At 46.4% G+C, this 18968-nt stretch overlaps 1 protein-coding gene across 1 annotated transcript; it reads left to right on the forward strand.

Moving 5' to 3' along the window:
- Positions 1–8320: 8320 nt before the first annotated feature.
- SERTM2 (serine rich and transmembrane domain containing 2) lies at positions 8321–8593 on the forward strand. Its single transcript, XM_036739909.1, has one exon. It carries the CDS (start codon positions 8321–8323, stop codon positions 8591–8593), a length of 273 nt encoding a protein of 90 aa, XP_036595804.1.
- The last annotated feature ends 10375 nt before the right edge of the window (positions 8594–18968 follow it).

The raw sequence follows: 18968 nt of genomic DNA on the forward strand, positions 1-18968 counted from the left end.
TGCCTTGGCCTCTAAGAAATTAGTGCTCTTAAGCAAGCCGCTAGCTCAAGCTCTCCAAGAACCCCGCACCAGGTGTGGTTGTAAAGAGGATGTCACTGACTTGTCATCTCCTCAGGGCCATTTTCTTCTTGCTCTAAGACCAAGCAAAACACCTACTTGTGTAAGAGAGTCGCCCAATCTTCGACTACCTGTAAGGAGAGGCAGCGTTGGAAAAATACCTGCGTCTCTTCCTAAGCTGGAGTGAGTCTCTAAGGGGTTAAAAGGAGAGGCTCCCACAAACTTTGCTTCTCTCCTCCTCCCTCCTTACTGCCAAAGCTAAGAAGGCACAACAGAGCCGAGTGTTCCCTCTCCTGTACTTATTAGCTCAGTTAAGAGCTGCCTCCTGAGAGACCAGAGACTTTACTCATTCCAACTCCGCACTCGTATTCAATGTTCTAGGCAGCGGCGAGCAGCAGTCCAAGTCCATTACTCTGCTCCTGGGCTGTGCACTGTCCAGAGATCAGTGCCCGAGATGGCACCCCAGATGCCCCAAGGGCAAAGGGCCACAGGAGAAGGCTGGTAGAAGATGCCCCTGTGAAGGGGCAGTAGCAAGAGAAGCTGAGGGGGAAGGGGAAGGAGACAGAGTAGCCTGCATTAGCAGATTCCCCCAATGGAACAAATCTTTCCTCCTCATTTCTCCAGGTCCTAGGAGATGTCCCGGGACATGCTGGCTGCCCATGCCAGCTCCAGAAGGCAGTCCCATTCATCCCACTGGCAGGCAAGGTAAGACACAGTGAAATGTGATCCCATCAGCCTCTGGCGACCCCCCTCCCGCCCCCCACGGGCAGCAGCTGCCGCAGAGGAGGAGCTTCTGGCAGGTGTAGCAAAGGGGCGCCAGGAGCCCCTGAAGGACTAGAGAGCAGACAGCCCCCATTTGAGCAAGCATGTTAATTAAGGAACAATTGGAGTAAGGCAGGCGACAGAAATAGCCTGGCGTTTTCCCCCAGGTTGATGCTGAAATCTATCCCACAGTGGCCCCTTCCTCACTCAGCTTCCAAATGCAAAGGGAGCCGGTGGCCCCCAGAAGCCTAAAGCACCTGCTGGGTTCCCATTTCTCCTGGATTCTATTCTGTAGCTGCTTGGGAGGTTTCAGTGCATGCAGGTGTCCAGCAGCAAAGGGTCACCCCCAACACACCCCCTTACTTGTTTGCAGAACTTTGAGCAGCTTAGTGAAAGGAAAAGCTGTCCCTTCCCCCACCTCCATCCATTCACCAAAGCTCATCACACAAAGCAGCTAGACTCCACTGCTAGTGTGAAAAAGTGCTAGGCTCCTGTCCCATCCCCCAAAGGGGGGGCTGGAATGGGAGGGCAGCAGATCCAGAGGCTTCCAGTCAACAGTCCAGTGCCCCAGATTAGCCCACAAGCTAGTGAATCACGAAGCTAGAGTACAGAAAAACTGGCCCTGCTTTTCCCCCAAACCCTAAGTCTAAATCTACCATGTCAGCTAGGAAAGATCTAGAAATCAAAGGCGAACCTAGGTGTCACATGTGTACATACATGCATATATGTATGTGTTTGTTTCCGGTATTTTGCTTTACATCCTTCAGTGACTGTTAAGCTACCCCTGCACCCATAATGTCGGGCATTAAGGCACCAGAAGGACTCAAGCATGTTACCTGATGCTAAAATTTGCTTGGTCCTTCTAATGTTTTTACCAATTACTCAAAATTAGCTGGAATTTCCTATCCCCTCTCACCCCCTGTTCCATTCACACACATTTTAGGGAGCCTTCTAGTCATTTTTCATCACGATAACCAATGTTGGGATTGATTTCATTTTATTCACTGGCTTTCCCAAAGCTTGATACAATGCCAGGTACATAGTAGGTACTTAATAAATGCTTAGTGATGGAAGATATGAAAAGTAGCAGGTCTGGGTATTTGCACAGAACAAAGATGCTTTAGAATAAAGAAGGAGGTCACTGGCTTTAGAGTCAGAGGAGTGGGTTCAAATCCCACCCCATCTCATAGTACCTGTGTGACCCTGGGTAGGTCACTTCACTTCCCAGGGTTTCAGTTTCCTCTCTGTAAAATGAGGGGTTTGGGCTAGATGGCCTCTGAGCTGTCTTGCAGATCTGTTAGCCTATCTAGGATTGTTTCTGCCAGCAGAGTCTTTCCTCTTTCCTAAGGGTACAAATGCAGAATGTGTGAGAGGACCAGGACTTTTATTACCTAGTTGGCCAAGAGAAGCTTGGCTGACTTTCTGTTGGGAAGCTCTTATTCTAGATTGTTCCTTTTCCAGCACAGTACCTGGCTGACAAGGGAGGCAGGTGGGTGGTCAGTCAAATGGCTGTTTTCATGTACAGTGTCTGAAACAAGACATTTGGGGGTAATGATGACCGAACTAGAGAGCTGTCGGTAAGGCAATCTCTTCTATAATTGAGTGAGAGCAGTGCCTGGCAGGGGCCTGGCTTAGAGGAGGAGAATGAATAATTGTTGTGGCTGAGCTGTTATGGAAACCAGGACTCAGGGTTGGCTCACTCAGAAGACAGGGAAAGGAAGCTTCATGGATTCATAGTGAGAAACCTCTCCAAATGGAATGACCTTTTCAAATCCCCAAGACTCCCCTCCTGATGGAGCTGCAGGCTTCCACATCTCCCTTCCAGAGTGCAAACCCAAGGGCCACATCTCTGACCAAAAGGGTTTGTCCTTGAACAGCCCATCCCAATTCTTTCCATTTCAAGCTTTTGATTCTAGAGGAAGGAAGAGGGGGTGGGGGAAGGGGGACTCATGGGTGAGCTTTCCCAAGTCATAGCAACCCAGAGCTAAGGAGAGAGTGTGCTGCGAGCTGACTGCATCGTATTTGTAGTAAGCAGCTTCATTCAACAAATACCCACGAAACATCTGCCATGTACGAGCTCTTGGGCTGAGTGATAGGGGAAATACAAAGAAGTATAAGATGTGAACCTTGCCCTCAGGGAGATTACAGTCTAATGGGATAGGACACATACTCAAAGGCTACAATACTGGGCAAAATAGGACAGGTGACATAGGAGAGATATAAAGTGCTACTGGGAGGTTCAAAGCGGGGGAAAACCATGTCACTGAAAAGATCAGGAAAGATTGAATGAAGGATATGGCACGTGAACTGGCCCTTGAAGATTGGGGAGGATTTTAACAGAGATGGGCATGGGGAGGGCACTTCAGGCAGAGGGCACAATGCAAGCAAAGGTGGGAAACACAAAGACAATGATATTGAAAGAACACTGCCTATCCCAGACTACAGGAGAGTAGAAGGAGAGACTGAAGGAGAGTAGAAGAATCTATAAAGTTGGGGCAGTTGGGTACAACTAGATCATGGAAAGCTTTGAATTTAGATATAAACACAGATGTGGGAATTTGTTTTTCTTGACTATACATGTTTGGAACAAGGGTTTTTTTTTCTTTCTCTTTTTTTTTGAGGGAGGAAGGCAGGGCAATTGGGGTTAAGTGACTTGCCCAAGGTCACACAGCTAGTAAGTGTGTCAAGTGTCTGAGGTTGGATTTGAACTCAGATCCTCCCTACTGCAGGGCTGGTGCTCTAACCTAGCTGCCCCATTTTTTTTCTTTCTCAATTAAGGGGAGGAGAGGAGGTGGGAAAGAGAAAAGGCAGATTTTTGTTAATTAAAAAAATGAAAAAAGAAAGCCTTGAATGCCACAATAAGGAGTTTCTACTTTATCATTGTGGCCAATGATTCCTATTTTGTGAGCAGCAGACCCCTGGGAAAGGTGAGGCAGTGAATTTATTGAAAGGATGTAGACTCTGAGCCCCTAGCCTTAGAAATGCAGGCTTTTGGTACTTCTGCTCACTTTATTCCTCCCTTGTCTCGAGGGGCAGAGCATCTAGGTGACACCTCAGTGGATAGAGCGCTGGGCCTAGAGTCGGGAAGAGCACAGTTCATATCTGGCCTCAGACACTTGCTAGCTCTGTGACACTGTCTGCCTCAGTTTCCTCATGTGCAAAATGAGCTGGAGAAGGAAATGGCAAAACATTCCAGTATCTTTGCCAAGAAAACCCCCAATGGGGTCACAAAGAGTCAGACACAACTGAACAACATCCTATGGGGTGGCCAGTGTGTTTTTTTCCATCAAGTTTTTTTCCTCTTGGCTTGTACCTTCAGCTTGGGTCTATCAACTTCCTCTCCCTTCTGGGAAGGCAGAAAGGTACTCATGGGGCACTAGAGTGGAAAAAGTCAGTCAGAGAGAAGGGGTGTGCTTGTTAGTATGTGCATGGGAGTGGGGGGAGGGGGAGTGTGAAATATAGTCCAGGACAGATGGGGGAACCATTAAATTGCCTGTGAGGTGCAGAATCTTCAAAGAGCTCTGCTGCAGATGGGGTCTACACCAGGATCTGATACTGAGTCCTAATACACTATGACCTCAGGGCAGCTGTTTCAAATGGATCCTCCCAAATCACCAGTTTGTACCTGGACATGAGAGACCACGCCCCTCCCCCCAAGACTAGAGAACCCTGGTGGTTCCAGTCAGTCCATGAAGCAGAGGTAGCTAGGTGTCATCACAGTGATGGGTCTGGAGATAAGAAGACATGAGTTCAAATCCAGGCTCAGACATTTACTAACTGGGTGACCCTGGGTAAGTCATTTAATTGCCTCCTGCCTCAGTTTCCTCAAATGTATAATGGGGATAATAATAGCACCTATCTCCAAAAGTTGTTGTGAGGATTGAATGAGAAAATGTTTGTAAATGGCTTAGCACAGTGCCCAGCACTTAGTAGGTACTTAATGAAGGCTTGTTTCCTTCAATCAATCACCAAGCATTTCTGAAGCACCTACTATGTTCTAGGTGTTGTGCTAGGGGCCAGAAATACAAAGACAAAAATGGAAAGGTTTTGACCTTTAAGAAACTTTCATTCTACTGGGGAGACAGCATGTAGATACATGTGTATGCAAATACACAGGTATGTATTATTAAGTACATGTAACATGTAACACATACAATCCATACAGAAGAAATCCACAGCAGTTATGGAGGGAGGAAGAAAGACTTTCCTACATGACAGAGGTTCTCAACCTTGGGGGTACTCCATGGATCAATTTTAGGGAGTCCATGAATTTATCTGGGTAAACCCCTACATCTTCATTTCAATGGTTTCCTTTGTGCCATTGTGTATTTCGCTTTATTCGTTTAAAAGCCTGATTCCTTCCCTCAGCTGCCAAAGGGATTTCAGGATGTAAAAAAGGGGAAGAGTCCCTGACTGGAAGGAAGGTAGTGTTTGAACTGAGTCTTAAAAGAGGCCATTTTTCACCTCCTTTCTTACCTAATCTTAAGTTGCCTCACACAAACTGAGAACTGGGAAACACCTTAGTTTAAAAAGCCCAAGGTGCCCCCCTGCATCCTGGGCCATCTCCAGTCGACCTGATCTATATCTGGCCACTGACCCCAGCTGGCTCCTGAAGAGAAAGTGAGGCTGGTGACTTTGCATAGCCCTCCCTCACTTACATCCAAGTCACCTGCAGGTCATAGCATCACTTTCCCAACGTCATGGTCCTCTTGAAGCACAAAGGACAAACAACAACAAAGGAAGTGAAGGTTTCTCTATGTAAAGTTGAAGAGGGAGGATTTTCTGAGAATGGAGGATAGCAGGCCAGTGAGGCGAATCAGAGAATTCCAGCAGAATACCTTATATGAGAATTAGACTGGAGGGGACCGAGAGTCATGCATATAATAAGATTGGGTCCAAATTGTGCAATGCTTTATAAACCCAAAAAGAGAAGCTTACATTTTATCCTAGAGGTGATAGGGAATCACTGGAGTTTATAGAGTAAAGGAAGGAATTGGTTAGATCTGCCCTAGTCATTGGGAGAAGGAAGTATCCATGTGTGGGGGGAATTTGAGGTGAGAGAATGCCCACAGGTTTGTTAATTAACCTAAAGTCAAAATCTTTCCAGAAAGTGGAAGCTAATGAAGGCCCACTGAGGGGGGTAGATGGGAAAAGAGACTTGTTCTTTTTTCCCATAGTACATTTGAGTCAGGTTATACTGAATGAGTTCGTGAAAGTGATGAAAGAGGATGAAGGCCAGGCAGGAGGCAGGATCTTTGGTCTGGAGGTTGGGATCAGCTCAGCAGCAGGTCTCCGGGGAATGGTGAGGAGGGCCAGGAGCCTGCGTCAATCTCTTCCAGAGATGCTCAGGTTGGCTCCTTCGCCCTCCCCTAAACACCCTCCCCAGCTCTCTACTTGACAGATGGACTCGCTGAGTCACTATGATTAGCATCTCATTTGGGGGATGACAATCAATGATGTACCAAGGTCAAGTTTCACTTCCTGGAATTAATAATAAAGGTCCTACTGGGATTATTCTGATGGGGATTAGACTTGTGTGTGTGTGTGTGTGTGTGTAGATAAGTCTCTTGTTCCTGCTGGCTCCTGGGCATTGAGATCCAGTAGAAGGCCTGATACCATCAAGAGTGGGACAGGTCACAGTCTCCAGAGTCCCCTGGCTTGTTGAAAGGGACAAAGCTGACATTTTGGCTTCACTGCACAGCTTCATGGCCAATTGAATTCAATTAAAGCCCTACTGTGTTATTTGCTAGGTGGGGGGTGGGGGGGGGACAGAGAGACAATGAAAAACAATTCCTGCCTTCAGAGAGCTGCTATTCTCCTGGGGAAAAGCAATATGCACCCAGAGAAGCAAATACAAGATTATCTGAGGCTATAAAGAATGCTAACTGTGGAAAAGCTGCCTTGAAGTAGGTGAGGGATTGTAAGAGGGAAGGCATTCCAGGCAGGGGGCACAGCCTGGGCAAAGGCATGAAAGCCTGACTTTCCTTCTGCTCTTGGCGACATCAGCATGGAGACTGATCCTAATTTATTTATTGGTGACTTCCCTCTGCAGAGTGTGGCTTGCCATAGCAGACAGCATCATTCCAGCTCTCAGTGTTCCAGGAAGCTCTAAGATTCTGAGTTCCCTACGTCCATGAATTTAGGGGTCCAGTTTCTACCCCTCTCCTGCCCCATTCTTCCCTAAGCACATGAACTGGAAGAGGACGTGAATAGTGTGGGCAGTATGCCATGTCATAATGGGAGAAAAGGGAGTAAATGATGCAGGCTACACTTTATTGGGGAAATTTGTAGAATACGTGTACTGCCCCTCTTTGTCGTAGACCCAGGCACGAGATTGGGGGTGGCTGCCACCTTCAGTCAGTCCCTCATCCCATCAGTGGACAGCTCTGTGGAACCCAGAAGACAGAGTACAAGGGAGGTCAAGGCCACAGGGAGGCTGAGGACACACCTCCTCCGCTAGAGGAGAAATCTGCATGGAGAAGTGTGATTTGGACATTTTTCTCCTAGAAGAAGGAACCGATAACCTATAGCATTTAGTGCTTCATTGGGAATGAGCCCACTTTCAATGTTATCTAAGGCCTAGAGACTTTCTCTGTAATCACCTATATAGTAAAGACACTTCATCGGTTTGGGGGCCTGCTTAAAATGTGGCCTGGTGTTCTGTGCCTGGCAGAGGCGTGGCTTTCAGACCCATTCACATATCCTCCCCCGCCCCCCCACCTGAGAGTCCCTCAGGCCCCCAAGCCATCCCTCACATGGCAGCAAGATACATCTTCCTTAAGTCCCATCTGTCTTGATCAAGGGGCCATTCAGCCGTGAATATCAGATATGATCTCCTCTCCCTTTCCCAGGCTCTGAAGCGGCTGCCTTCTGATCCTCAACTGCTCTTATCAACCCTATTATCGGGGCCTTCTGTACAGAACAACTAATGGCTAATTGAGTTATTGGTTGCTGTTTGGTTAACTTAAATGTACATGTCTGAGAAAAGCAAACATTCAAAATCATAAAACCTTCAAATATTTCTAAAATTGTCTTGACCACAGCAAACTATACTCCCCAGAGATCTCTTTATTCCTAGGGAAATGTCTCTCTCTGTATTTGTTTGAACACTTGCTTCTCTAATTGCGTGTTTGTTTGCAGGAAGGCAAAGCTTTAGATGCATCTAAACGTCCAGGTCTCCTGAGCACAGAGCTAGTGAAACCAACTTCTGCTTGGCCATTCACCCCTGTGCAGTCTTCAGCTCGGACATTTTCCCTTCAGTTTAAGGACAGAGGGGAGAAGAGAGTCTGTGAAAAGTGTGTCCCACAGACATCTGGATTTAACCTAGTCAGAGCTCAGTCCTCGCCGCATAAGGCCCTTCCAAGGACCACACTCTGAAGGGGCCCTGGTATGGTGCAGAGACTATTAAACTGACCCATGAACGTGGAGACCAGCTGAGGACGCTGCAGGGTACCCAGCGGGATCTAGCACGAGAGGATCAGGCATTGACTCGTCTTGAGTGATGACTGACTTCTATTTCCGTCACCATGGAAACCTCACTGGCAGGGCCCACTTCCCCACAGTGGCAACAGAGGTGGACACCACAGCCGATAAGTACTCCAACCTCTACATGTACGTCGGCTTGTTCCTGAGTCTGCTGGCTATTTTGCTCATCCTACTCTTTACTATGCTTCTTCGTCTCAAACATGTCATCTCTCCCATCACCACTGAGAACACCAGCAGCAGCCCCCAGTTCACGGATGTTGAGATGCAGAGCCGGATCCCCACCCCTTAAAGTCAGGTCAAGTGTAACTGGTCTGGTCTGGGCCCCAGGAGAGAGCTCCCCGCTGCATGCACAGCAGGGACCCTGCACAGGCCTTCTCGTGAGGGGGATCAGAAGCTCAGGTTCCGTTCTGGTCTTTCTCGTGTGGCCTGACTCTGACTGGGAGACACCAGGGAAGTCTCTCATTTTCTGAGACTCATTCTTGCCAAGAAGCCTGGAAGAGGCAGCTAGTGGAGAAGCCAGGTTTCCATAGCTACACAAGAGCCCCTGGGCTCTGCAGAAACCCCTGGCTACAGAAACCCACATTCTATTGTTGGGAGAGACATGGGATCCTTGGAAGGCCCGGGAAGAAGACAAGGTGACTTGCCCACAAAATGGTTGATTACCTAAGGAAGAAAAGGCCCTTTGGCCTTTAAGCACTCAATTTTCCGTACCTAAATACTAAAGAAACACTTGTGCAGATGTGCTCACAGGAGGCCCCAGCCCTCTCCAAAGGGAACAGTAGTTGAATCACACTGGGCCACCTGTCTGTCTCTGGGGGAAAGCAGATACTCAGGGGTGCTTCTCCACTTACGGGAGTATTTCTGGGAAATTAACTCAGCCGCAGAGAAATATGTGCCTTTTGTATCTGTTCTACTACTATTGCTGGGCCTTGAAAAACCCAGAAAAGGAAAGATGCTTCATCACAAACCATTGGAAAGAAGAGCTCCTAACCACACAAGGAAAAATCAAGGTCAAATGCTATCGCCGGGGCAATGAAGCTTACATCATACAAAGGGCTTCTCTTCCTTTCTCTCCCTCCCCATCCCGGTCCAGGATGGAGCTGCTAGACAGAAAAGACAGGACTTTTCTTTAAAGGGTGTCTTGGCAAAGGACATGTGAGCTAAGCACGTTAAAGCAGGAAGTCAAGAACCCTAAGACTTTGTCCCTGAACCACTGGGGCTTTGGGCAAAACATTGAAGTCTTTTGGGCCTTGAGTTTGCCTTTCTGTAAAATGGGCAAATAAATGTTTATTTGGTAGTAGATTGTTCTTTGTGGGATGTGTGTGTGTGTGTGGGGGGGGGGTATGGAAAGCTGAGCACAGCAAAAACATATGGAATCTGCATATGTGACCCCTAGCATGTTGTGCCATTAGGAGAGGGGAACAGATGTTATATTCTTGCTCTGCATATGAATGTGTGTGTAAGATGCCTTATTAACAAGGTCCTTATTGAGACTGATAGCCTCAAATGGAACATTTGTTTCCTTCCTCAAAGTCTCCCTCTTTCTGCCCAAAAGGTCATTTCTTACCTATGAGCGTGAAGGACTCAGCTTTTGTGAGCAACCTTGGGGTGGCCTACCAGCAAAGGAGACAGAATTGGATAGAGCGAAGGAAACAAGGGAGATAAATACCATTGTGAAGGAAGTCTAAACTAGAACTTGGACCATGGCCTTGTCACACAACAAGCTCAGTGCCCAAGATAGTGTTGCCTGCTACATGTCATGCCTTCTTTGCCCCAAACATTCATGGGGCTATGTGCTTCCCCAGTGTGAAGGTGGAGCTGAGTGGCTGATAACTGTAACCCTGCTTCAGTTTGTGGCCCTCTGTGGGTTGTGCCTACTTTCAGCTAGCCCCTTTGCTGTGTTCTATATCTGGCTTGGTGGTGAAACTCCCAAGGGTTTTCCATTTTTATACACAGTCATTTGCCAATGCTTACCTCTCTAAGGGGCCCCAACATATTAAATCCCTACACGCACAACTGAAATTAGCAGCGGTCCTGACCATGCACCTGTTCCAGACCAACAGCGTTCTCCATCATTCAGGGTGGTGGGCCCGCCCTTTGTTAGTGTGTATGACTCCCCTCTGGCCCTACCACCAGCATCCTTTTCTTTGTTTTTTTTCCACTTAATTGTATTTTATTTTTTTCCAGTTACATGTAAAGAAAGTTTTCGACATTCACTTTTATAAATTTTTTTCTCCCTCCCCTCCCTCTCCTTCCCCCTCCCCAAGACCGTGTACAACCTGATATAGGTCACACATGTACAATCACATTAAACACACTTCCACATTAGTCATGTTGTGAAAGAAGAATCAGAATAAAAGGGAAAAACCATGAGAAAGGAAAAAAAAAGAAAATAGCACACTTTGATCTGCATTCAGGCTCCATGGTTCTTTCTCTGGATGGGGATGGCATTTTCCAGCATGAGTCCCTTGGAATTGCCTTAGACCCTCACATTGCTGAGAAGAGCCAAGTCTATCAAAGTTGGTCATCACACAATGTGGCTGTTACTGTGTACAGTGTTCTCTCCCAGCATCCTATTTTTCTTTGTTTTTAAATATGTTATATCTTGGTGGCTTGAGCTCAGATCCCTTGGATTCTTTGTAATGGGCACTTTTGCAGGCACAATGGGGACATCAAGGGCTGCCATTATCACTGGTAGCCCTGTAAAATTCCCGAAAAACACAAAATGCCTACTCATTCCAGGCATCCCCTTCATCCTTAGAATATATGATTTCTTTGGCAGTGAGGGAATTCCCTTTGCCACTGCACTACAGTGGTAAACTGGTCTACAACTTGACCTTTACAGGGTGGTCTGGGGCACTGAGAGAAGTTAGATGACTTGCCCAGGGTCCCACAGCTAATATGTGCAAGAGGTAGGCCTGGAAGTCAGGCCTCCAGTCTTCCTGACTCCAAGGCCAACTCTTTCCATTTTACCTTCCACGCCACCTCTCCGGGAAGGCCCTAATGCACTGAATGCTTTCCACGGCAGTAAATAATGACTCCCCCCAGTTCCTAAATGCCATGGGCTCTTCAGTTAGCCATTTAGTGAGTCATTGGATTCCTCAGGACCACTCTGGGCTCAGATTGTGCAAAAAACCACCATGACTTGCTTTCAGTTGAATACAGTCAAAGGACAAGAACGTGTTTTAAAGCCCTTTCCTCCTACTCATTACCAGCAAAGGGACCTATACAACGTCATGGTTTCTCCAATGGTAATGACTCCATTGGCCTCTTGTTTTTGACCTTTTCCTGATGTTAGCCATAGACCTACAGGACTAGGACAGCTCCTCAATCACTGACAGGGCCCAAGATTCCCAGTTTATTAGGTAATTATTCACCTGGAAAACAACTCCCTGCTTTCATCACAAGCCCCCTGGGAAGACAGGCTTCCACTGAGCATCAGCCAAGACCCAGCTCCAAACCGCCCATTAAACAAATATAGCAACATTCAACCCCACAACATCCAGCCATAACACAAGGATGGGGCATTATAACAATTCAGGGGGTAATTAAACTTTCAAAGAAGCGATCAATTCTGTAAACAGAGTTACCCTACTGTAAATAAAAGCTCCCCCCTCACATCCAACAATATTCCATGCCATGCATAACTTATGACATCAGTAGATCTTATCACCGAGACAGGTGTCACAAGAATGGGCACCATTTGCAATGACCTTTCCTGCCTTCTTGCTACCCTCTGATCTCCTAGGCAGAAGAGTTTGGCACAGGCAGCTTGATGTAGCCCAAGCTGAATAAAGCAGAATGTGAATGTGCTCTCGGTAATCACTGACGAGGACTTCCTGTGGGATTCCTCTAAGGGACAAGCTCGCCTAGCACATTTAAGGAGTCTAGTACAAACATGTATATGTGCCTGTATGTGAGTGTGATTATAGATATCTAAGTCCATGCACGTGTATGTATATCTTTGTGTGTCTACGTGTGTGCGTCTGTATTGCTGTATTGTAGAGCACCGCCTTCTCCACCTTGCATTATTTTTAAAGCAAGGAAGGGCAAAGAGAACCCCATAGGAGAGTGGGGGCAGGCTAGATCAGAGGGAGTGAGGCAATAAGCAAAGCCTTCCCTGGCAGGGGAGGGTGCCCCCACGGTACTTATTTCTCATTCTGATAATTAAGCAGGGCTGGCCCTGACCTTTTTTCTCCTCTCACAGTTCTTTGCTTTTTTCTTTTTTTTTTCCTCCAGGCCTTTTTCTTACAGCCTTTTTTTTCTTATGGGTGGATGCCGTAGTCTTAGCTTCTCCTTCATTTTTAGGTCTAGCGGTGCCCCCTTTACTTTCTCAAACTCAGTATCTGCCACTCAAATAAAATGTAATGGGAGAGAGAACATGATTTTAGTGCCTACAAAGCCCTTTGGCTCCCCCTTGAATGCTTTTCTCTTCCCTTAAAGCCTTTGCTTCTGAGACCTAAAGGGTGGGGTGGGGCAGGGCCATGAGATTTCCACTCCCTTCAATGCTTTCCCCCTCCCAAAGGCTATTTTTCGCCCTTCCTGCCCCACCTCCAAATCTTCCACCCCCTTCTTCCCCATGGTGGTCTCCCCTTCTTCCCCTCACAGCTCTTTAGCACACATCTTAATTTCACCCCCAGTTTCCCAAAGCCTTCTCCCCTCCCGGCACCCCAGTTTTTCAAAGCCTTTTCCCCACCACTAAAGTCTCTTCTTTAGCACACGAGCTTCAGCTTCCTTTCCCCAGAGGCCCTGGGGCTTCTTCCCCAGGTGGGTGGTGGCCTCCCCATATAAGAGCCCAGGATGGGACCAGGACAGGGTGATTATTTCCTCGAAAATTAAAAAAAAAAGCATTACTTTAGCAAAATCACTTAGGCAGATGTGTGGAGCAAGGATTAAGAAGCTATTGTAATAGTCCAGAGTGCGGGGGAGGGGGAGAGGGGTGGTGTGGGGGGTTGGATCTGAATTATGGTGGTGGTCTGTGAACAGAGGGAAGGGGATGGGAGAGATGTTATGAAGGTAGAATCGACATGTCTTAGCAAACAATAGGATGTGGGACTTTAGAGAATCTCTAGGCCAACCTTCTCATTTTACATATGGGGAAACTGAGGGCTGAGGTGCAGAGAGGTGAATGGACTTAGCCCATTGCTCTTCCCTGCCTCCCTCCCCGAAAACCCTAATGAACCCTAATGTGGTTCAAAGTTAGATTCAAGAAGCCAAACATCTGGGAATTTACCTATGGGAGCAGCTGGGTGGCTCAGTAGACAGAGAGCTGGGCCTAGATTCAGGAAGACCTGAGCTCAAGTGTGGTCTCAGACTGGCTGTGTGACCCTGGGCAAGTCACTTAACCCCTGTCTGCCTTAGTCTACTGGAAAAGGAAGTGGCAAATCAATCCAGAATCTTTGCCAAGAAAAGCCCATGGACGGTATTGGTGTCCTATGGTCACAATGAGTTGGACATGACTGAAGGACTCAACAGCAACAACATGCATATTGGGCCCAAGTAAACTGACTGCCACCTGCAAACCAAATCATTGCTCGAGGCATTTATATACAGATCTGCCGATAGAGGCGCAGTCTACACCGTTTGTGAAAGGGGATAGAATTTTTCAAGATTTCTTCACTGAACAGTCAGCACTGAAATCCTAGATGATAGCAGGTGTGGAGAGTTGTGATGTGGGGATACTACAAGTCAGTGCAAGGCCAGGTACATAGGCCACCGAGAACACAAATACAATAGCAAGGGTCAGAAAAACATGAGGTCAAAAACAAGGCAACAGATGAGCACAAAATCCCAACAGAGACCAGGAGGCAGTGCTAAGCAACGAAGGCCCGGCAAATACTTCAAGAACTGCCAGATCCTATTTGATTTGAGGAGGGAATAACATATACACTCAATTGGGTATCTTACCCCACAGGAAAGTAGGGGGAAGGGAATGATAGAAGGGAGGGCAGATCGGGGGAGGAGGTGATCAAAAGCAAACACTTTTGAAAAGGCACAGGGTCAAGGGAGAAAACTGCATAAAGGGGGACAGGATAGGATGGAGGGAAATATAGTCAGTCTTTCACAAAATGACTATCATGGAAGTGGTTTGCATAGTGATACATATGTGGCCTATGTTGAATTGCTTGCCTTCTTAGGGAGGGTGGGTGGGAAGGGAAGAGGAGAGAGAATTTGGAACTCAAAGTTCTAAAAGTGGATGCTCAAAAAAGAGTTATTTTTGCATGCAACTGGGAAATAAGATATACAGGCAATGGGGTATAGAAATCTATCTTGCCCTACAAGAAAGTAAAGGGAAAGAGTGGGGTGTTAGAATGGAGGGCTGACTGAGGAATGGGGCAATCAGTATATGCCATCTTAAAGTGGGGGGGAGGGTAGAAATGGGGAGAAAATTTGTAACTCAAAATCTTGTGCAAATCAATGTTGAAAACTAAAAATATTAAATAATAAAATACGAAAAAAAGAACTACCAGATCCTAAGGGTCATTGCCAAGGAAACCGAAGAACAAATGTAAGGCCTTAATCCCCCAAATGAATGGAAATCGGAATTAATTTCTGGAAATCGGAACAAATTTCTACCTGGGGCTCAGAGCTTTGATATAGTTCCTACTGAGGAAGGGGTCAATCCCAACATGCCTTGTCTGACCCCTTCCTGAGACATAAGGCATAGAGTTAGCTGACTAGAATGAAGAAGCCAGTGGTTATAGGCAACTTCTGACAGTGGGCTCCTAGTGCCAATGAAAATATGAAGGAGGTCAGGATGGGTACCACATTTTCAGTGACAACTTTCCTTCACAAAGATCATGTTTTCTATAAAGATGGATTAGTCTCTTTGACAGTAACAGCTCTTATTCCGTGTTTATAAGTTGAGGAGGCTAATAAAAGCTACTGAAATTACATGTCACAAAAAAGCCTCCCATATCTCCAGAGATCTAATGAAAATTCCCATAGGTAGGCAGTGTTTGTTTCTCCATGTAGGCTCGGTCAGTATTTATCTCAGTTCAGAGAACTTGCAAGTCCTCATTTCAACCCACTTCTCGATATATTTATGACCCTCCTATGGGCTTAGTGTCAGAAAATCTGTCCTGATCTAGGAGTGATGACATGGGCACTGGTTGGGGGATGCCTCTCCCAAATCTCTTAGTTATGTTCTCCGCCAGGGAATCTCCGGGAACTTTAGTCCCTGACTCATTTTGTTTCAGTCACTTAGTGGACAGTCATTTAGTAAGTACTTACTGTGTGCCAGGCACTGTGCTAAATACTGGGGGTACAAGGAAAGGCAAAAACATAATGCCCTGCCCTCCAGGAGATCACATATTATCAGAGAGGGGACACATACATATATAAGAATCTCTATGTATCCGGACTAAGAAATACAAGGTACTTTCAGGATGGGGGAAAGCCCTCATATCTGGGTGGAGGGATCAGGAAAAGTTTCATAAAGAAAGTTGTTCTTGAGCTGACTGTCAAAGGAAGCTGGAGGTTTTAAGAGGCAGCAGTTGGAGGGGGGGGGACAGGGAGATTTTTGTTATAGCAGAGAACTAGAAAAAGGATGTCTGCCATATTGTGGTCTGTTAATGTAAGAAGTGACAAATAAACTGGCTACCAAGAAGCATGGAAAGATCTCCATGAAACCAAAAATAGATCTACATGAAAGCAAATAGGAAGCCAGGAAACCAAGAGACATAATGGTAAGAATGCCAGCTATCAAGTAATGCAAAATGAAGACTAGGATATTGCTGAGATCGAGCAGCAGGATTGAAGAGAATGGATGGAGATGTGGGTTGGGAGCCTGCTGACTGGGAGGATGGCAGGGAAATTGTGAAGAGGGCAGGGCTTGGGGGAAAGAGAATCAGTTCTCCTTTGGACAGGCTAAGTTTGTGGTGCTATAGGGCATCCAGTTCTAGGTGTCCAAAGGTTGTTGGTGATGCAGGATTGCCGCTCAGAAGAAACACTGGGACTGGATAAACAGACAAACATCTAGATAGAGATCATAGTTGAACATGGGGAAGCTTATGAGTTCACCAAGGAAAACAGTACAGCAGTAGAAGAGAAGAGGGAGCTGAACACATATAGGGGTGGGGGGGGCTCCACCTACCACTAGTGGGCATGACTTGGATGTGAATCAGCAAGGAGACTGAGGAATGGTCAGACAACTAGGAAGAGAAAGAGGAGTAGGAAATGACACAAAAACCTAGAACATGGTTGGGGAACCTAAGGCCTTGAGGCCACATGTGACCTTCTAGATCCTTAAGGTTTTTTTGTTCCATAAAATTTGGATTCAGTCAAAAGGTCACATTTAAGGATCTAGAAGGCCACATGTGGCCCCAAGACCCATAGGTTGCCCACCCCTGACCTAGAGGCAAGGGTAGCTAGCACCCTTGGCAATGTCAGCTGCTATAAGGAGGTCCAAAAGGGTGGGGACTGAGAAAAGGCCATTAGGGTTGGCAAGTAAGAAATCATTAGTAACTTTGGAAAGAGTGGTTTGGGTTGAACGATGAGGGTTTAGAAGACAGGGAGAGGAAAGGAAGTGGAGGTACCTGGTATAAATAGCTTTCTGAAGGAGGTTAGCTAAGAAGGGGAGGAGAGATATAGGCTACCAGCCTGTGGGGGTGGTTGGATCGAGTGAGGGTTTCCCCCAAAGGCCCCCCCATGTCCCTACTGCACTCCTCTGAAAGCATTCTTGCAGTCAGTCATTCAACATGGTTGCTAGAGGCAACTGTAGCTGGGATCTTGAGAGATAAAGGTGGAGGAAGCTGACTCTAGGCATTTCAGCAGAGGGAACAGACTGTGCAAAGGTTCAGAGAGGGGAAATGGAGTGTCTGATACTTCCTAGCTGTGTGACCCTGGGCAAGTCACTTAACCCCTGTCTGCCTCGCTTTACTCATTTATAAAATGAGAAGCCTGATCCTAGACTAGTTTGGCTGTAATGTAAAGTGAGCAACTCAGAGTTGGATGAAGTAAGGCTAGAAAAGTAAATAGGAACCACATGGTAGAGAGCATTAAATACCAGGCTAATGAGTTTGTAGTTGATCCTAGAGGCAGTAGGGAGCCACTGAAGATTTTTGAGCAGGGGAGTGACATGTGCAGACTTGTGTTTAAGGACAGCAGCTGTGTGGAGGTAACTGGAGAGGAAAGAGACTGAAAGCAGGCAGACCCATCAGTAGCCTATAAGAGTGGCCCAAACAAGAGGTCGAGAGACCTTGAACTTGGGTGCTGGCCATGTGAGTGGAGAGAAGGTGACAGATGTGAGAGATATTGGGGAGGTAGAATCAACAGGATGTAGCAAGTTACTGGATGAGGAGGGGAAATAATCCGGGATGGCCCCAAAGTTACTAATCTGGAAGACTAGAAGCAAGAGAACCAGGGAAGTTTGGAGACAGGGTATTATAGGACCTCTTAAACTCTGATTGCTGGTATTCATTTCCTTGTGTCTGGTTGGTGGTTTCTCTGGCTTTCCTTACAATGTGTATACAGCATGCCTGCTCCTGAACATCCAGTAACCTCAAGTGCCACACTTCCTCTGAGGGATGCCAATGAATTGATCCATCTAGTTAGAAGATCTATATGGGTATGTGCCCATGGATGCATCCATGGGCACGCACACATTGATACATAGATATATTTGTAATCCAGGCTTTCCCCTCTCTGTTAGGATCATGGCATTATGGATTTCAAGCTGGAAAGGATCTCAGAGGTCACTGAGTCCAGGGATCTCATTGAAGAGCTTCCTGTATTGGATGGCATAGTCTTATCTCCCTCACCCAATGACTGCTCAACTATTCCAAAGCACAGAACTGGAAGTGGAAGTCATAGGTAATGCCTTCCTCCCTGCCAGTCATCACAAAAGCAAAGAGTATTTCTTTAGCACAGCAGAGATAGGAAGGTTCCTGGACAAAGGGGGCAATCTGGGAAGCTTTTGTGGGAGCTGGTTCCCACCACCCCAATCTGAAGGCAGATTTGGAGGGGCCCAGTATCTCACTCCCATCTCGAATGGGCTGTAAAGAATAGTCTTTAGATATGAACAGGCAGTTTTTAGATGAAGAAATTAAAGCTATCTATAGTCATATGAAAAAATGTTCTAAATCACTATTGATTAGAGAAATGCAAATTAAAACAACTCTGAGGTACCACATCACACCTATCGGATTGGCTAACAGGACAAAATAGAAAAATGATAAATGTTGGAGAGGCTGTGGGAAAATTGGAATACTAATGCATTGTTGGTGGAGTTGTGAACTGATCCAACCATTATGGAAAACAATTTCAAACTATGCCCAAAGGGCTATAAAACTGTACATACCCTTTGACCCAGTAATACCACTTCTAGGTTTGTATCCCAAAAAGATCACACAAGTGGGAAAAGGACCCATATGTACAAAAATATCTATAGCAGCTCTTTTTGTAGTAGCAAAGAATTAGAAATCAAGGGGGTGCCCATCAACTGGGGAATGGCTGAACAAGTTGCAGTATATGAAGGTAATGGAATACTATTGTGTGATAAGAAATGGGGAAGATACGGACTTCATAATAACTGGGAAAGACCTACGTGATACGATGCTGAGCGAGGGGAGCAGAACCAGGAGAACATTATACAGAATCACAGATACATGGATCCTGTGATGACTAACCCTGATAGACTTCACTATCCTCAGCAATGTAAGGTA

This window comes from Trichosurus vulpecula, chromosome X (assembly GCF_011100635.1).
Source record: "Trichosurus vulpecula isolate mTriVul1 chromosome X, mTriVul1.pri, whole genome shotgun sequence".
Classification (NCBI taxonomy): domain Eukaryota; kingdom Metazoa; phylum Chordata; class Mammalia; order Diprotodontia; family Phalangeridae; genus Trichosurus; species Trichosurus vulpecula.